This window comes from Aythya marila (assembly GCF_965140915.1).
Source record: "Aythya marila genome assembly, chromosome: 3".
Taxonomy (NCBI): domain Eukaryota; kingdom Metazoa; phylum Chordata; class Aves; order Anseriformes; family Anatidae; genus Aythya; species Aythya marila.
The window spans coordinates 76,593,292-76,613,744 of NC_139044.1; the positions used below are offsets into that span (position 1 = coordinate 76,593,292).

Below are 20,453 nucleotides of genomic sequence, written 5' to 3' on the forward strand. Positions count from 1 at the left end.
GTGCATGAGGAGAAGGAGAAGGACAGAACCTCCATGCACAGTCTGATGCTTGTTATGCCAGAAAAATAATGAAGAAAAGAATCTCAAAGACAATAACTAACTCTTATTCCAACCATTTGGAAGCTAACAACCATTTTTTAAGCTAATATACTGACATTAAATTGTGTGTTTTTGTTTGTTTGTTTGTTTGTTTTAATGATTAACTGGATAAAAACATTTATGGAAATTTATCTAGAACTAATCCAGTTTTGTTTTGAAGTTTTTTAAATGCTGAGTTTGGGTATTCCCCTATATGTGAAAAAGAAGTTTCACTACAACAGCTAAAAACAGGTTTACAGTTATAGTAACCAGGTCCAACAGTAAAAAAAAAAAAAAGAAAAAGAAAAAAAAATTTGCATTGCAAAGGATTAGCAAATCAAAATGAAAAATATTACACATATTATTTATATTGTTATGCATTTTTATGAAAAGAACTATTTGAGTCACACCTTTAAGAAACCACATAGGGCTAGCAAAAAAAAAATATTTTGTAGAAGAGCGATGGTTTATTTATTTTGTAAGAATAAACAATCTCACATCTTCACTAATAGGCTTAGTGAAATTTGGTCCACAAACATTGTAACAAATATTTGTGTAAGTAAAGCAAGAAAAAAAAATAGCAAAGAGGAATAAAGTATTTCATAATTCAATGTAAGTCAAGTCAGAACACTGTGTTTTTCTTCCCCTTTTTGTTGGAAGCCATCCACACGCTTGACCTAACAGTTAAATATACCAGTTCAGTGCTTGAGTTAATATGAGAAGTGACAGCTCAACAACTGCTAAGCAATTTTTTGAAACTCAAGCACAAAATTGATTTCCACCATTTGAAAGTATTTATCTAAGTGCCTATCAGGATCTTTGAAAAGCTTTTAATCAAGTTTGAGAGGAGAAAAGATGCAGAAGAGTTTATCAAAACAAATTTGGTTAATATGGAAATAGAGGGTTTTCACAGGACATTTTCTCTTTCACAAGAATGTTCATGTGAAATGACAAGTAGTTATTTTAATTTTTGTCTTATAATACTAAATCATTTAGCTGCCATGTAGACACAATCAGGGAACCTTTGTAAAGATGGAGACTGGCTCAGTGATTTTTCATTTAATTGGAAAAGGAGACAAATGAAATTTAGAAAAGTGCATTGTACAACACAGTCAGTGTTGTCACAATAGCCCACATCTCACGCAGAGATTATGTCCATATACAAAAATTAGTGTCAAGGCCTACCAATTTGTTTACAATGTTAATTTTCTTAAATTATGGTAGCTTGGCAGTATAAATATCAAAGTTTTTAAAACACTGACAATTACCTCATGTAAATTGAATCCACGCATCCGAAATAAAGAGAATTGTAGCTTGGGAGTGTGTAATCATATACAAAATAAATGGAAGAACTTTGAAATCTACTAAACTATTTCAGTATGCCATAAAACAGTTGTATTCCTACAGGACATTTGTTTTGTTTTGTTTTGTTATTTTTTCTTGAAGAATTAATGTACAAAAGGAAGGTAATTCAAATTGCTTCTAAACTGCGTAAGAACACTGATTTAAAAAATTATGATTCCAACTGTTTTATTAGGTAACAACCAGAAGAGGTTACTTAATTACTTCTCTGAGGGGTTTAAGCCAAAAAGGTCAAAAATCACAGCACATATTAGAAAATTTTTGATCCTCTAATGTAACTAGTATTAGGGGGTCGTATTCTATACCAACTGACAGATACTTCAAAGGAATTTAGAAGAAAAAGAACTCTCTTAAGAGTCAACAGTAGTCCTTCTTGACTTGTGTTAGAGGTTAAAAATTCATGAATGAAAACCTTGGACAGTTGACTTTTTTATAAGTAGCATCAGAAATTTTCAACTCCATCAACCATAGATCGTGACAATAAATCTATGAAAAACGCAGTCAGCAACTCCATTCCTAAAGGCAACAAGAAGGAGGACTTTTCTGAATTCCCAAGACAACGGAGAGACTTCAGTTATTATACATTGAAATGGCAAAAGCACAACTTGCATTTTGTTTGAATATAAGAAAACGAGGCAATAAAAATTCTGACAGTGTCTCCATTAGAGATGATGGTCGCATATCTTTTATCAATATACTTGTATCTTCTTTATCAACAGAAAAACAAGACTATCAGATCCTACACTCATCAAACGGTGTAATCTTTACACACAAGCATGAATGTTTACATGCATTTACACCACTTACTGTATATTCCTTTGGATGTTTTCAAACTGTTTTGGGGGCAGAAGTTTAGATCCACTATTGTTCTTCCTGTGTGACATGGAATACCTACTGTTTCACTCTAATTCTGAAGCAAGCCCCCTTGAAAAATCAAGTAAAGACACAAAAAGGTAAAAATCTTTTTTTTTTTTTTTTTTTTTTTTTTTTGTATTATTCCAAAGCCCTCTGCTGCAAATCCAGTATTTTGCAATTGGTCATACAGAAAATGAGAGCAGACCACTGACAGAATCAAGATCTGATTGCATGATCTTTGAGGCAGTAGATTTGGTCCATATTTTAAAAGACTAAGCTCAAATTAGAGAATCTAGGTTCTTCTTATAGGCTCCTCTGGAGATCAGTTCAGAAGGGCAATCTAATGCAGTTACTCTGATTTGTCTTTTTGAAATCATAGCTTAGAAAATTTTCTGTCACACACTTTAAAAAGAGAATCTATGGAAGATTACTCTGCAGACTGAAGTTAGTCAAGTCTTCTTTAGTAGCACCAACTGAAGGCTGAAATTTAAATAATTTTCAACCTCCAAAAGTAGCAACATGTTCTAATAATGGTAGAAACATAGTATTTCATTGTCTTTGAATCCAGAAGACCCTTTTCATCAAAAACGAAAGTCTGTAACTATTATCTTAACTTCTACAGCAGAGTGCTGACAACTGAAATACTCTCTTTGCTGCGATTCAGATAGCTGTCAAGTGTGTCTTGATATAAGCTACATTTTCAACCCTTGACTGGGTTATTTTGAAAATAACCAAGTCTATTGTCTTCTGATACTGAAGAGAAAAAAATAGTCATACCTATTGAAAATATTCATCTTTTTCATTGCCCATCCCATGGAGTAAGATCTGATGTTACTTTCAACTTTTTGCAGTGATTGCTAAAGGCTGTAGCACAGGAACATCACAATGACTTTTCATGAATTCCAAAACACTGTGTTGATTGTAATGACTCTATTGTCATTAAACATTCAACTCATTGTAAAAGATAAAGAAAAATCCTGTGTTTTCTAGTATGATTTCAGATGCAATTTCAAGAGCTTCTGATTATGTTTTTTGTATCTTTGAAGCCAATCAATGGTTGCTGAGACCAAAATAATAACTACCTGAAGGTAAAAATTGCTCCAAAAAAGAAATATCCTTCCCACATTTATTTTTTGTTTGTTTGTTCACTTTTTAAGAGAGAACATTTTGGAAGTAGATGGATAGATCCTAAAGAATACTCCTGATCTAAGTCCAGATTCCTGAGGGAATCATGCCATGATGACTGAATGCCCCCCAAGGAGCAAGTCATTGTAGCTGAGCTTGTTATCTCTATCCGTATCCACGTATAGATATAAAGCTTGACGAAAATGATTAGGATTTGGGGATGGATTACCTCTCATTATAAATGAAAGAATGTTACTATATAATTACATGATCTTTGCAACACCCTCAATTTCTCTTATGTAGAGTTTAAAGTCTCCTAAGATAAGAGTGGACTAAGGATGTTGGATTGCCCCCAGACAGGAGAGAGGTCAGCTGCTGATACAACACCGACTGGGAAAAGATAAGTGAGATTTCTTGGGCTAAAAACCAACAACAACAGCAACAACAACATAATAAAAAGCTTCTGCAAATCCCGATGGATGAGGGATGAGACGGGTTTTTTGAAACAGGCCAAAAAAATAGTTTGCTATCACACAAACGATTTGAACATTCAATACACTAAGCCTAGATACACAGCCCTGCAATTTTCCATGTAAATCTAATCTTTTTTGGGGGAGAGTTGATTTACCTGTTTCTCTTCCTGCTAAAGCCTAGGTTCAAATACAGAGAAAGCCCTGATGTGCTAAAGATGCTTCAGGGAGACTGCAAAGACTATTCCAAAAAGACTTAGCTTGACTAAGGACTGTATCAGTGGTCCTCTAGCTGATCTGAGCAACCCAGAGACACGCAAAACTGCACTATAAGCAGCTATTTCCTGAGCATGCACAAATCTATGGAACGTTTACAGAAGGAATGATTGGAATGTTTCTGTCTGAGCTTATTGTGCTTAGAGCTGTGGAATGTTGAAGCTGCTTCTCTATTTTTTTATTTTCTTTTAGAAGAAAATATTATTTTCTTTTAGAAGACCAAAAGAAATTCTGTACTTTCAGTCCTGCTGCACCAGAAGACATACATGTAAAATTCTGAGGAATGTTCGTATCTCCTTTTAGCAAATCAAGAAAGCCATTCAAAATATAACATAATCCTCAATAAAACTTTAAAGAACCATTGCTTACCAATGGCTTTACGTTTACTTGCTTTTTTCAACTCTGTAAGTCATACTTACTTGTTCCACTGATGATATCCGGTCTGGCTTTCATGACTTTGCAGAACTGTCTTCTACAAATATCTGCCCACCCACTTTGTTTATCTGGATTTTTTAGGAGTGATAACAGCTTGTCAAGGTCTTTATCTAGAAGAAATTAAACTAGTGTTATTTTTTAGTGACAACCTTGGGTTCTTTTTGTTCATTTTTCTTTCTTGTTTAAAATTTAACTATGGTAAGTAATAAGCAGCTACTAGATACAAAGTACCACAGAGACAAAGTAGATGCATTCAGAAGCACGAAACCGTACCAAGTATCAGGGAAGTCAGACACATATAAGAGCATTATCATTGCCTGGTATTTTTGGCAGACCTCACGCATAATAAAGAAAAGACTAACTAAATATCCCCTATCCATGACAATTAAACTGGAGAAACAACTAGTCTTAAAGCTGATGATGTTCTGCTTTACACAGAACAGAAATATTCATTTTAATTATTGAAGGGTTTTGAACATTTAAGATGTTCTTGAAGCACATTTTATAACTCCACTATATTTATTCCTCATTTGTCCCAAAATGATAAGAACTGGAAACTTATTTTAAAGATAGAAGTTAAACCTAAACTAAAACCTAAAATTTCATCACAGAAGCTAAAAGAGAAAAAATGGACAAAGAACCTTTATCATACATACGCGGATTAATAAAAAAAAACAAACTGTGAGGTGGCAGCATTATTTTGTTGAACACAAAATGAAGCATGCTAGATAAACTGCAAAGTAACAATGTTCCTCAGAAAATTTCTACTTCTTTCAGTGAGCAGATTTCCTTCAGATGCTTCTGCTATGGGTGGATATAAAGGCATATATGTGTATGCCTTCAGATTGCTAGGCATACCTATCAAGTAAATTTTGTGAAAATATACTGGATTGTCAATGGTATGAGAACTCCTATCTTCAGTGTTTCCCAACTTTAGCACAAATACACAAAACTTTGCAGAAGACTACACTGAATGTATATGTTTGCTGTCACTGAAACACGCCCTAATAGCCACCTTGCCTATTTATTTTAACATTTAGAGAAATTTAGAATGTCACACTCAGTTCTCTGAAGAATCTAGGTGAACCCAGCATGTTCCACAGCCAAGGGCCACAGATTCTTCATTGGTGCTGTCAGGATACAAGAATATAACTCAGGAATTTTCTGAATTCCGAATGCTTGAATTTTACCTGAGCGCTACTAAAGTACAGTATATAATTCTGCTATATATGAGGCTCAAAAATATCAGATAACATTTTTCATTAAAAGTTCAGCCTGCTTATAAAACAAACTCAAGGAATAGTTTACAAAAGGATTTTTATGAAAGAATCCTTTTTAATGCAAAGATAGAACTTCAAAGATTGCTCCTTACTGTTATTCTCACCTTGTTATTAAAGCCATATTCTCTCTTTCTTTACAATAGGAACACATCTTCAATATTAATATTGCCATTGATGCAATGACAAAAGACCAGTAAGTATGTACGTTCTTTTCTCTTGTCTAAAAAGTTTGTGTTGTGGTTTTTTATTATTATTATTACTATTTTCTACTAAGTTGGAGGAAATTACACATACTCTATCATTTTTCTAGAACAATCTCAGACTGAGCCAGTAAGTTTCACAACTGGCTGAGTCTAATAGAGGTTTGAAAACAGAAGAACCACAGTGACAAATGCAAAACCAGCTTGTGTAATCATACATGAAAATGTTAAGTTGGCTTTCAACAATACGGTATCTGTACTTAAAGTCTGAATATATTTTTCTTTAAATGAAACATCTTCAGCAACCAAAATTTCTATCTTGGAATTCAGATTGAACAATGAATACTAGCAATCCATCTCTTGACACATGAGACTGCACACTGAATAATGCATACAAAGTACTGATTAAAAGAATGCATACATATGCTTTGGTTAATCAAAGAGGAAATATTTTCTTCCCATATCCAAGATTTGTTAAAAAAGAAAAATGCTAATATTAATGTGAAAGACTTGCTCTTCTACTCTTTTTTTTTTTTTTCCCCTGAAGGCAGAACAAATTTCAAGTTAAAATGCAAACTAATTTTATAAAGTAATTATATGTAAGATAAGACTGATCAAACCCAGTTTTCTAGCATAAAATACTGGCCCTACAAAACGGAAACAATCAGTAAGACCATCTCTCCTCAGGCTACTTGGTTCCCAGAGCACCTGGGAGTGCTATGAAATATTTTGTGGTCAACTAGAGGGAAGAAAAATGTTGGTATCCTGCAGCAAGGTAAATGCACATGAGTTCACTTCAACTGTGCACATTCCCTTTGCTGCGGGATCATGCAGTTCCTATTGTTATGAAAGATCATAGCCTGCACTACCACTAAGCATCCACTATGATGACAGAGTTTCTTCATATGTTTCAAACTTTCTTTTGCTCTGTTTTTATGTTTGGGGTAAAATAAAACAAAAAAAAAAAAACAACAATCACTACAGAAATGACTTCTGTCATGAAAGGTGACTTCTAATTAAAGATTCAAAAAGCATTTGAGCCACTCTATGGCTATTTACAAATCTTGCTGTAATTTCAAAGAGTAACAACAGAAAGAGTGATTGGGCATTGGAACGGGTTGCCGATGGTGGAGTCACCATCAATGGGGGTGTTTAAGGAAAGGTTGCACCTGGTGCTTACGGATGTGGTTTAGTGGGTGATATTGGGGAGGAGAAGGGGAGGGGGGGACTGTTGGACCAGATGATCTTGGAGGTCTTATACAACCTTAATGACTCTATGATTCTGTGATTTTACACCTTCACAGTGTTTCAGTATTCAGTTTTCCACTACACCTTAATTGTTTCTACAATCAAAATACATTTTTCAAATGATCTTATTCTTTTAAGCTGATTAAAGGATTTTCAACAGAATTACTATACTGCAAATAATTTATTTTAAGCTGGTCTAATGACCTTAATGATGTATAATCAGCAAATTGTCTCCCTGTCACTGGAATTTATTAAAACAATACATAGTATTTTTAAAAAAGCTGATTACAGTAACTTAATTATCATTAATAATTCTTCCAAACTAATTAACATTAAATTCCTTTGTTATCCTCAAATAACTAAATCCTCAGTTAGTATCTTTCCAAATAACATGGCACTGATGCTTAGAACAGCTTATGTGAGTACAAAAATTTAATGCAAAGAATGATTTACTCTTACAGTATTATCAACAGGATTCTTAGTTCTTTTTCTCTCTTCCTCTGCCATTTCCATAACAGGTGAAAGTTGAAGAAAATCATAGAACAGCAAAGCAACATAGCTCTACAAGTTAAACAGGTTTTCACTTCCTAAGGACTGTAGTAATTCAGTTTGGCAGCTGAGGATCAGAAAATACAAGCTGGGATTTAAGAAGTCAACTTACCAAACAGAGACCAGGGTGAAATTTTGATACCACTGAAGGAAATAAAACTACTAAAAAAAATCCCCCAATAATTTCAAGAAAGTAGCATTTCAAGAACATGGCCCATCCATCTTTGCTGCTTCCTCCTGGCTTCTTGATTTGACCCCTATTTTTCTTTGCAGATAGTCTCTATCATACTCTTCCTCTCCTGCAAGTTATACAAAATTAAATCTTTATTTTATTTTGTGACTGCTGAAAAGCACGCAAGCTAATAGCTAGCAGCATCAATGTGTCTAAAACTATACTGTTTAAATGCTTTTTAAATTGGTCTTTTGCAATGCTAATTTATGCTCCAACAACAGAATAAGGAAATAAAGCTTACTGTACTACAGTCTTTTCTGAAACTTTGCTAGAGACCATAGACTACTGCATTTGCCTTAAGGTTTCTCTGGGAAGGTAATACTTACTAATTAAAAACAACAACAGAAAAAGGAACTTACGCAACTTCAAATATGTACCAAATATAAGAAACATAGATATGTTTGTATGTATCTACTAAAGGTCTGCAAAAGTAACAAAACCCAAGAATAAATACTCTCAGTAAAGTATTCAATACCCCTGCCGTGTCAACACTTATTTTTCATTTCTGACAGAGAAACTAGCTTGAGATCCATGCAACCAGGATACTAACATAACCATGTATTTAATATACCCATTACAGTCTGTAACGGGTAACTCTTTTTCTTCCAGCTAAAGCATTTGCTTCTCCTAAGTTTGTCATTAAACATGGACTAGCACCTCCTCCAACAGGTCGTTGTAGTACAAAAAACTGTGTCTAAGAGCATCTTAATTTTATTTTTGAATGAAAATTTCTTCCAACAAACTTATGATACCAAATAAACGCCATCCCAATTTCATGAGTTAGTAGGTAACTGTAACTTGCCCAGCAGTGACTAGCTGGAAGTCGTATCACCACACAGTCCTCAGCAAAGGAGGAAGCCTACTGCACGTTACTAAGGGTGGAGTTTCACATTATTGCTAGAAGCGTTCTAAAAACATACTGATGCCAAATCTTGATCTTCTTTTACCTCTCTTCTGGTATGTTTCTAAATGGGTTCACTAGTTATCCTAGATAAATGGCATGAATAGGTTTATTCTGTAAGAAATGCCAGAACTGCTGAAAGATGGGAAAGACAGAAAGTAAGGAGGGCAGAGGAAGAAAATAAACAAGAGAAAGGAAAGAAAAGGTGAGGAAGGAAATAAGTGAGTCCTTCCTTTCCCAATGATAGTGACCTATTAAATAGGCCAAAAAATAACAAAAAATCATACCTTAACAGGGTGATTGAAGTGAAGCTTATGTCAATTTAATTCATATGCTGCAGTCCCGCCCTTTTCCTTGTATGTGGTTGTTTTCCCACCCCTTCCATTCCTTTGTGCTAGCACTAGTTTTTCAATGTAGCCTTATTAAAAGAATAACCACATGTACCAGTTCATGAGGTTTTGGCTGGGATAGAGCTAATGTTCTTCCTAGCAGTTGGTATGGTGAAGAGCTTTGGATTTAGGATGAGAACAATGCTGATAACAGGGGGATGTTTCAGTTGCTGCAGAGCAGTGCTTGTACAGAACCAAGGCTTCTCCTGCTCCTGGTGCTGCCCAGCCAGCAAGGAGGCTGGGGGTGCCCCAGGAGCTGGGAGGGGACATGGCCAGAACAGCTGGCCCAGGCTGCCCAAAGGGATGTCCCACACCATGTGGTGCTGTGCTCAACAATAAAACCAGGGGAGTTGGCCAGGGCAGGCAGCTGCTGCTTGGGGACTGGCTGGGTATCAGTCAGTGGGTGGTGAGCAATTGCATTGTGCATCACTTGCTTTGTATGATTTTTTTAATCATTACTAATATTTTTCCTTCCTCTTCTGTCATTCTGTCTCTAGGTGACCTGTTAAACTGTCTTTACCTGAACCCACGAGATTTACCTTTTTTTCCTTTTTCCGATTCTCTCTCCCATCCCACTGGTGGTGGTAGTGAGTGAACAGCTGTGTGGTGCTTGCTGTCTTCTGGGTTTTAACTACAACTCACTACAGCTGCATGTGTGAGATTTAAATCACCACACCATAGCTTCCTGCAACTTTAAACTGATTTAACTCCCTGAAATATGTTGCTTTATAATTCTTTAAATTATTCTTGTGTTTAAAGCAGGCAAAGCAGAGGAAAATTCATAAATGCTTTACAAAACATCAGAAATGCCACAACCCCCTTCTCATTTGATTATGTTCACAACAAAAGTGGTTTTCTGTTACAAAGAAATTCAGATCCGTAAAGCCATGTGTATCTTATTCAAAATCTGAAGTAAGAGATAATGAATAACCTGACCATATCATATTGCACTATCACATGAAAACAAATCCCTGCAAGGGTTATTATGAATTCCTTATTTTAGGAAAATCTGTGCTCATTTCAGATTTGCCTGTACGCTTACTCTTTCACCTTTCATTAATGGAGTAGAATTTCTTCAAGTGGAAAAAAGCAGCTCATATGTGAAGACTGCCAAAAATAAAATAGAGGACAAATCACAAAGTGCAGGTGACGAAAGTAACAGGAAAGCTATCACAGCTGGTTCACTGACAGAGGACCAGGGGTGGGGGTTCCATTCACATTAGAGGATAAGGTAAAGGCAGAACAATGGATAAGATAAAACATTAAAAGTCTGTAAGAACATGATTACAGAAGACTTTTGGTAGCGATTCTGAATTCTAACAGTCACAGAGACAAAACGTATGATGGGGTGTGTATGTACATTGAAAATTCTAAGCAGTGACTGTAATTGTAGGAAAATTATGGACACAATTCTTCAGTCACACTCATCACCAACTGTCACAACGGCAGAGCTACGAGAAGAAAAGGACAACAGATCTGTGCTAATAGAAGAATGAATATTACATGGAATATCATTTTAAAAGTTTAACTTTTAATAACCCACGGTGTAGTTAATAGTACAAGTCAAAAACAAAACAAAACAAAACACAACATTATTTTTAAGAGTTGTAACCTGAATAACAAAGAATTATATCACTCTGAAAAGCTCTTGAAAATTCTTCCTCAAATTACATTACTGAAATTGTAATTGAACAACTATAACAAAAGAAAAGCAACAGGATATCTTGCAGCAGTGTAAACAGGTGGAAATGGCATAATTAATTTCCACACTTAAATAATGATCTGTAGAAATAATTTGAAGTTTCATTATAAATTGTATTTGACAGAGGTGAGCCATTAATACACTGCTATCCAACAGATTTGCAACTTTAAATACTGGCTGAAACAATTAATGCACATTAAAGCACAACTCGTCAAGTTGATTTTTCCATATATCCTTTCCTACAGCTATGTACATCATTCAGGCAAGTGCCTAACTAACACCTGCTAAACCAGGGCAGATATTTGTAAAGAATGAAGCACTACAGATTTTCCTCAAACACACACAGTCCACACCTTCCACAAACACCCCAAAAGTTGAGTCTACCCATTGAAAGTATCATCATGAAATGGAGGAATGTAATTTTACCAGCATAAATTATGATTGCTTCATTTTTGATCCAGTGAGGCAAAATATCCAGGTGCCAGTCCACACCCAAAATGCACAACCAGAAAGGTACCACTGCTGCATGTATACTTCAAAAGAATTTAGAGATGGAAGAATAAACTATTTCTTGGATTTTCTTCATCATAAACACAGCATGAGTAAGTTCTTTTCAATGACCACCCATCAATATTCTACTTCAACTTTTATCTATGACTTCCATTACCTTTGCTACTTTCATAAGCTACTTCAGGTCTGGGAGTGTGAAAATGAAGCTCTACGGTTCCCTGACTTCAGTAGTACATAATCTTTACAGAAAGCAACAGCCATACTAGTTCCAAAATATTCAATCTAATTTCAGCTTGCATTCAAAAAGGCAACTTCCATCTTTTTTTTTTTTTTTTTTTTTTTTTTTTACAGCTGACACCACAATTATAAGACAAGAACCAATTTTGAAAGGAAAAAAGAAAGGTAAACTTCTCTTCAGGTGTCCATGTCACCTGGGTAAGAATAGGGGAGGTTAAAAAGAGGTCAGGACAGTCAGAATAAAACCTACAGTTAAAACCTTTTCCACTTCAGCCAAAGAAATTGTACATTCTTTAACAGTGCTAAGAATCTAGTAGTTTTAATTATTTATGTAGTATAAGCACCCCAAGAAGAAGACAGAAATGATACCATAGAAGTTACATAACATCACAGCGTGAAATCTGAACACCAACAACTTCAGGGAATCACAGAAGAACTGTACTAGCCTTTGTTCTTTAGTGATGGATATAACAAGCATTTAAACATCCCCACTCATATGATGTACAATTTTTTGAATGGCTGCAGAACTCTTGCCATACAGATGAAGTCTGTGTGAGCCCTGTCCAGCTATTTGCACTGAAAAAGAAATAATGCCTAACGAAAATGTCTTAAACTTTCTAGCAAGCTGTGTAACAGCTATACAACATGAATGCTGAATAAATACAACTCCAAAGAGGTTGCTTTTAAAATCTCCACTGATGATTTCATGACTTCTAGATGCATCCTAATAAATTGTTTTAAGTTAATTTGTAACAAATCTTCATTGCCAAATAAACCAACTACTTTTTCTGCACAGGGACATGGAAGAGCTAACTGTCCTCCTTAAAATTGCTTTTTATATACTGAGAGACTTGCCTTTGCTTTTTCAACATCAGCCAGTTGCAATTATTCCTTAATACTAGGGCCTAAGCAAACAGCATGAAGTTGTGTAAAGGGAGGTTCATGCTGAATGTTAGGAAAAGGTTCATCATTGAGAGGGTGGTCAGGCACTGCAACAGGCTCCCCAGGGCAGTGATCATGGCACCGAGCCTACTAGAGTTCAAGAAGTGTTTGACAATGGTTTAACTTTTAGGTAGTCCTGTGTGGAGGGAGTTGAACTCAAGGATACTTGTGTTTCTTTCCCGCTCAAAATATTATGTGATACTGTGATTTCATTCTATATTCATACATAACATCTCAAAGGCACGATTTGTAGCTCTGCTCTAGAATCCCCCTAATGTACTTGTTTTTCTTAGACTGCTATACCCATGCTAGAGGCATTCCACTCAAGGACTCACCGGCTTCAACTGGCAAACAATTATCTTCTGTCCTGTACAAACATAACCCATAGATATTAATCATAACTTGTTCCTATCTCTTGTGAAAGAACCCTCATATCACTGTCATATTATAGTATTGAAAAATTGAGTCCAGATATACCCCATTTTCTAATCTTGCTCTTGATTTCTTTTTTTCCAATTACAGGAATCTGTAATTTATGAATTTAATTCTTTTCATATTTGATCTATTCATTCTCATGCTTTTTTTCCACAAGAACTTACACATCCTGAAAGCTTCAGCCCAGCACATCAGAGATTCACAGTTTGATGAAGAATAATTCATTTTAAAAAATTAGAATTGAAACAGAACACACTCAGTAGTGTCTTTTTTTTCCCAAGTAAAAAGCATTAAATGTTTTGTTTGACTATAAAACCAAATGCACTGTTCATTTTTGAGTTATATAGTATTTTATAATATAAAAATGCCATTTGAAATAAAATATATTTCCATACCTCTATCTAACATACTTGCATATCTTTGAAACTTAATTCTAGTAAATTTACTGTTAGTCAAAAAGTTTTAACCAAGCTTTCCTAACTGGTTGTCATCCTGTAAAGCAACAAACACCAACCCCATTCCATTAGGCCACTTGTTAATGACAAGCAACAGAATTGCTCTGAACAAGACAAGAGAAGTTCTGAGAGATACAGCAAATATTGAAGAGTAAGGCCACCTGCCTTCTTGAAGACATTTTTAAAAGAACTGGGCACCCATTTTACAGTGATTTGATCTAAAAATTTAGTGTCTTATGAAAATTACCATGGGAAACCTGAACAGTATTACTAAAGTAAATAAAATTCCCTTCTTTTATAACTACACTGCCTTTTCTCTTATCAGAGAAAGGAATCAGAGTATTCTGTTCTTTACAAATTTTGTCAACTGCTTTATTTTTCTTGATATCTATATAGAGAATATTATCTAAACTTCATTTGATGTAGAACTTCTATCACTTCTGAAAATCTACATTGGCTGAAGAAACAAGTAAGTTTAATAAGAACATCTCAAGGATATAGTGAACATGAACAAATACAAAAGACAATTTACTTATTATAACTCATTCACCAGGTTCTTTTGCATTGTCTATGCAAATTAAAATCTTAAAATGTTTTCTCCGTATGAACTAAACTGCTTTGCCTAGATAGTTCTTCAAAGGATTCTTTAGTCTACCCACATGACAAATTGATATTCAATGTGGAAACCAACTATCCTAAACACTGTCTATTTCACACACCAACAAGTTTTGTAAACACGGGGATCTGAATCAAGAAAATAGTGTACAAAAGATATGTAGCTTAACCATAATGTCTTGCTTCAGTTACTAGAGAGATGATATAAATATATCTCATGACTCACCCACCTGAGACAAGCCAAAAGGTTAATCTTTAAGTTTGCATTGGAATTAGATTAGTAAACAGAGCTTTGCAGATTGACAGTTGCACAAAGCCAGACATGGAAAACCAAACCAACTTACTTAGCTACAAATGCAGCCAACAATGAAAAATCCTTAGGTATTTATGAGATCATAATCTAAGGAAAAAAAAATAAAAAAAATAAAATGACAGATGTTTGTTCAACATCTACACTATTTGAATGCTTTGTACATACCTTGTCTGAATTCAGTTTTCCTAGGAATTTCTGCAAGATAGCACTTTGGCAAAGGGAACGATGAAAACATTGGCCAAGGATATGGATCACTGCCCTAGAAACAGGACCAAAAAAGAAATTAAATTAGGTCAAGTTCCCAGAACTATTGATTATATAAGAAAATAGGCTTGATATACAATTCAAGATGATATACTTCATAACTAAAATAAAAGTTAAAGGACACAAAATCCACAAAGACTTTGAGCCAAAACTTGTTCCAGTATGTACCATTGACAGTTTTGATGTTACAATTCTTTTTTCAACCAAAAGGGAAATTGGAAGGTTTTTTTTTAAAAAAAACAAAAAAAACAAAAAAAAACCCTTGTAATTCCAATTTTATGCATTGATCTAGCTGTCTTTCCTGTGCTGACAGTAATTTGTGTTCCATTTTTGTAAGAGTTACTTCATAAGAAGTAGAACATTTAAAGGAACTGTTTAACGAACACTGTACTGTTAGAACATTGATGAAAGCTCCAAGTATTAAGTACCACAAATGAAAACTCAAGCATGGAAAAAACATGATATAACAAATGAAAATGTAATAAAGAAAAAACAGAAATATAGAAGTAAAAAATGGACAAATTGCATTCATTCTTATAGTGAGAAAAGTATTACTAAAATGCATCAATACAAAAACTTCATCTGATTGTGGAGTGTCCTAGGCACATGCCAACAGTGCATCCATTAAAAAAAAAGTATTTGTTTCAGTGTCAGTGTTAGCCCTTTATAAAGCTAAAGGTGGACTGCTATTTTATAATGTTAAATAATTTTTCATGTCCTAAAATATCAACAAAATGTTCAATTAATGAGGATAAGAGGTAAAGAAACAGAAATTAATAAATTTTAAATTCTAACCTTATCTAGTACTCTCTGAGGCAAAATCCTTTCCTGTGGTCCTCCAATAAGATATACTCTAACAAGAACATGGTTTCTCTCAACTGATAGGCCATCAATTATAATATCTCTGGAAAACAAAACAACACACAAAAAAAATTTAAAAATCACTATTACTTTGATTTACCAATCAAAGTTTACCAAGTTTAATTCAGAAAACTGTGTTGAGCAAGAATAACTTCAGCGCAGAGTTAAAACATGACTTGGGCAATAAATAGGCATAAAGAAATAAACAGAAACATGAAGTGTTTTGAGATGTCTGCAAGTATTACTCTAATTTTGTACTCCTCTACCTAATACTGGCTGGAAACATCTAAGCAATTAGGGGAAACAAAAGAGTAGAAAGGAGGGTTCCAAAGCTGGTGAAGGGTCTAGTGTCCAAAGGAGGACTATGAAGATGGTACAGGGTCTGTAGGGCAAGACATGTGAGGAGCGGCTGAGGCCCCTTGGTTTGTTCAGCCCAGAGCAGAGCAGGCTGAGGGGAGGCCTCATGGCGGCCTGCAGCTCCCTCACGAGGGGAGCAGAGGGGCAGGCGCTGAGCTCTGCTCTCTGGGGACAGCGACAGGACCCGAGGGAATGGCATGGAGCTGGGACAGGGGCAGTTAAGGCTTGATATCAGGACAAGGTTCTTCACTGGGAGGATGGTTGGGTACTGAATCAAGCCCCCCAGGGAGCTTGGTCATGGGCACTGAGCCTACCGGAGTTCAAGAAGCATTTGTACAGTGCTTTCAAACAAATGGTCTAATTTTTTGGGCGGTCCTTTGGGGACCCAGGAGTTGAACTCAACAATCCTCATGGGTCCGTTCCAACTTGGGATATTCTATGATTCTAAAACTTCAGGCTTTGTTATACCCACATGCTCAGTAACTAGGGCAGAAACAGTTAACAGCATCAAAATCTGTTACCTTTTTTGGCCTATCAGCAATTTCTGCTTTCCCAAATAAGCAGTTATTCAGAACTTAACACACACCTAACTTGCTGTCTTAAATCAATTTGTACCTCAGGGTACAAATTTTTTTTTTAAAGGAACTAAAAATCAATTTTTATATACCGAGTTTTTTAGAATACAGTATCTATTGTTTAAGGAAACAATAGGTCTCCTGTTCAAATAGTATATAACAATAATGTTTATCTGCTGAGATTTTAGCCCATACTGTTTGATTCAAGCTCTGTACTGGTCCCATACAGCAAACAGAAAGAGTTAAGTTTTTAACATTAAACATGTTGAGAGAAAGGACAAAGTGGTTGGGACTAAACGAACATCCACTTCAATCCCCAAAATACACTTTCATTTTTTAAAAGATAAATTGTGCAATTTTACTTAAAAGTCAGCAATAGGATCTCACAGAAGCTGGAGAGCTGACTAAGGTACAAATAAAAAAAAAATTCAAAGTACTGGTGATGCCTTTAATATGCCTTTAATACATACATACCCTTATTTTATATTATATACATAGAAGAGTAACATCAAGTAATTTGAAAAGACACAATTGCACCAACAAATTTTGCACTCCCTTTTTAAAAAAAAACAAAAAATAAATAACTTAAGATTTATGCAAATGAAAAGGAGAAAAATACTTGCCTTTCACTTTTACACTTTTGAGTTGGAAGTAGGAAAAAGAATGAAGTATCTTCTGACAATTTAAGATTGATGATAAACATGCTCGTAAATAAACATATACATTAGATGCTAACTACAGTGAGAGCATCTCTATGTTCAAAGCCACGAAGGAACTCATATATACTCAGGAAAAAAGTCTGACAATTAAAATAACATTTACATAGGCCAATTCTTACCCTGGTCCTTCAGAAGTTTCTGTGACATTTTCTTCCTGAGCAGTTAGTAAAACTTGTGATACTTTATAGCGAGTCTCCAAGAACAAAAGGGTATTAAGCTCACAGCAAAGCACATTTAACAACCTGCAGGACACATTGAAGTGATAGCGCATCAGTCAGAATTCCAGTAATGCACAATAAAACAAAGGTGAACATGTTTATGAGATCTCAAAATGGGGTGAGGGAGGAAGGGGGGGAAGACTTTCAGTATCAGAAAAATACCCAGACAGAATTGGGTCAGGAACGGTTCTGTATCCTCTTTAGCCACTCAAGTGTCACAGACTTGAGCAAACAGGGAACGGGTTCCCAATAGATTTTACATGTACACTGAACAACCATAGAAAATAATCACTGGTCAGTTCAGTCTGGTTTTGAATTTCTATCACAGAACACAGAAGTGACACAGACTTAATAAGACATTCCATGGGACATGTGAAGAAATTATATAATAGGTAAGGTAACTCAAGATCGGGTTACCATGGGCAATGCAGGTGTCAGGGAGAGACAAGATAAAAACACATCTTTCCTTTAGAAAAAAGGCTCTTAAACGGTTCTGTACTATCAAATTTAACACAGCTCAAAGGCAATAAAAGATTTAACATGCAACAGAACCAACAAATCTACTTTTTTATTTCAGAAAAGCAAGAAAATGGTAAATTAAGTCAATAATCACAACAGCATGACAGCACATTACACACAATTTTGTTTTGTAACTTCAGAGTAAATTAACAGTGAAACTAATCCAACATATTTCACATAAATCTGAGCCAGGTCAAGTCCAAGGTTTTTTTTTATTATTATTATTTTATTTTTTTTAAACTAATCTGTTCACTATAACACAGAAACAAATTGCATTGAAGGTTTACTGTTCATGGAAAATGATACAACTAAACATTCTTGTTGTTACTCTTATATTGTTCTATCACAATCATAAAACTCATCATAAATTAAGTCTGATCAGAATTATATTTTGCATTCACGTAAGACTTGGTATGAACTAGAGAATACATATTTGAAATTTTTCATCTGTTAGTCAGTGCTCATTTTTTCCATGTAGTTCCCAATATGCTTCTACTGACAATAGCAAAAAATCATGGGCCATCCATAAGTAATTTAACGCCTGAAAATTCAAACAGTTGTGACCAAAGAGTAAATAGACATGATGAAAGTATGTCTTTTTTGTTGTTGCTGCTTTTTTAGTATTACTTTAAACTGCTCACATTTCAAATTTCTGCATGTTCTATTTATTTTACATTAACTAGTTCCTGACATTGATTCATTCTCAGTACTTCTCCAAATCACAAAAGAAGAAATGATAGTTCAACTATGTTTTTTTATTGCAATATAGGAGAAAAATCCACAAAAAGAGCACTGGAGCCATTACGAAGACGGACCATTTCTCCCATTAAGTACGATGACTTTAAATGGTAAAGAACCTGTTTGATGTTTCCAGCAGTCAAAAACAACCAGGAGAATACTGATGGCTAAGAATGCTTAGAACATCCTTGGTACACAGGGCAGAGCAGAAAAATAAAACAAACCATAGTCAAACAGAAGGGATAGCGGTAGGATAAATGACAAAATATAAGAGACATGAATATGAACAGCCTCTGCTTGGGTATTCAAATGACATTTTAAAGGTTTAGGCCATCTAACATGGAGAGTGGCTGAGAAAGCTGTGATTGTTCAGTCTGGAAAAGAGAAGGCTTTGCAGTGTTCATAAAAAGCTGATAATCGAGTATGAAAAGATGGAGCCAGACCCTTCTCAGTGGTATACAATGGAGAGAGGCCACGGGCATTAAGCAAAATATAGGAAATGCCTTTTTTACATACTGTAATGTTGTTGAAACAGTGAAACAGGTTACCTAGAGATGTTGCAGAATTTCCAGCATTGGAGATACTGTATACCAGCCTGTTCACAGCCCTAAGCAATGCTCTCTAGTTGAACATACTTTGAGCAGAGCAGTTGGACTAGACAATATCCAGTGTCCCTTCCAATCCCAAATGATTGTATAATTATGTGAAAATAATAGTAAGATATACTATACTCTCAGGAAGAAAATGCAATACAGATAAAACCTCATCTGAGGGCAGTCTTTTATAGAACACCGATTTTTAATGAAATTCAGAAAAAGGTAAAATAGTTGTGAAAATATGGCAATGATAAATAATTTGGTTTCTGAATTCTGCATTTCCTGTCCCATGTCATTGCTGTCTTTCTTGGAGGGTGCTTCCTGAATTCTTCCCCTTCCACTTACAATCACAACTGCTACTTTAGAGTAGCACTTTCTAGTCTGAAAGAAAGCATGTTAACTGGTACTTGTGTAACTATGTAAACTGGCTATCCCCTTAGTTTTGGTAGACGGAATCATAATGATTTCTAGAATTATGGCAGAACAGTCAGTCCTTCATGGGAAACACAAATCTATCTGCTAAAAATAAAAATAAATAAAAATCAATTCTTAAGTTGCCTATTTTTTTCACCTAAAATAACAAAATAATAAAAACACATATAAATTTCTGATTTACTAACAAGCACCCATTACGAAGATATCTTATTCTTCTCACTTTTTTCCTGTGAGTTTCCTTTTTAAAAAACATATATATATATACATGCATATTCTTTGTACTCCCCTTTTCTTGATTGTCTATTTTTTCCCAACTTCAAGTGATACTTCTCTCACACACTATCTTTTATTATGGTTAAACCCAATTCTGATTTTCTCCAGCTCTCACTACACCCCGTAGACTATTTGTCCTTACTTTCCTAGCACGTTCGTTCCAATCCCTATCTGATACTCTGTTCTCACTTCAGGCATACCTGCGAGTATTCCCTTGGCAGAAAAACATGTAAGATATACTATTGGATAGAGTAAGATATGGTAGTTGTACTGTCTGTGGTGGGTTGAA

General features: G+C 35.0%; 1 protein-coding gene across 8 annotated transcripts in view; it reads right to left on the minus strand.

Moving 5' to 3' along the window:
* The window catches only part of TBC1D32 (TBC1 domain family member 32), an 81,852-nt gene that overhangs the window by 19,726 nt on the left and 41,673 nt on the right, over positions 1 to 20,453 (minus strand). For all 8 annotated transcript variants that reach the window (XR_014317140.1, XR_014317141.1, XR_014317142.1 and 5 more), the window contains 4 exons: positions 17,505 to 17,627; positions 15,669 to 15,777; positions 14,775 to 14,868; positions 4,586 to 4,711 (listed from right to left, as the gene is read on the minus strand). Coding sequence is in view for 5 of the 8 variants with exons in the window: in XM_082756353.1 (XP_082612479.1) it covers positions 4,586 to 4,711; positions 14,775 to 14,868; positions 15,669 to 15,777; positions 17,505 to 17,627 (452 nt within the window). In the remaining 3 variants the exon portion in view is untranslated. The remainder of the gene's footprint in view (positions 1 to 4,585; positions 4,712 to 14,774; positions 14,869 to 15,668; positions 15,778 to 17,504; positions 17,628 to 20,453) is intronic.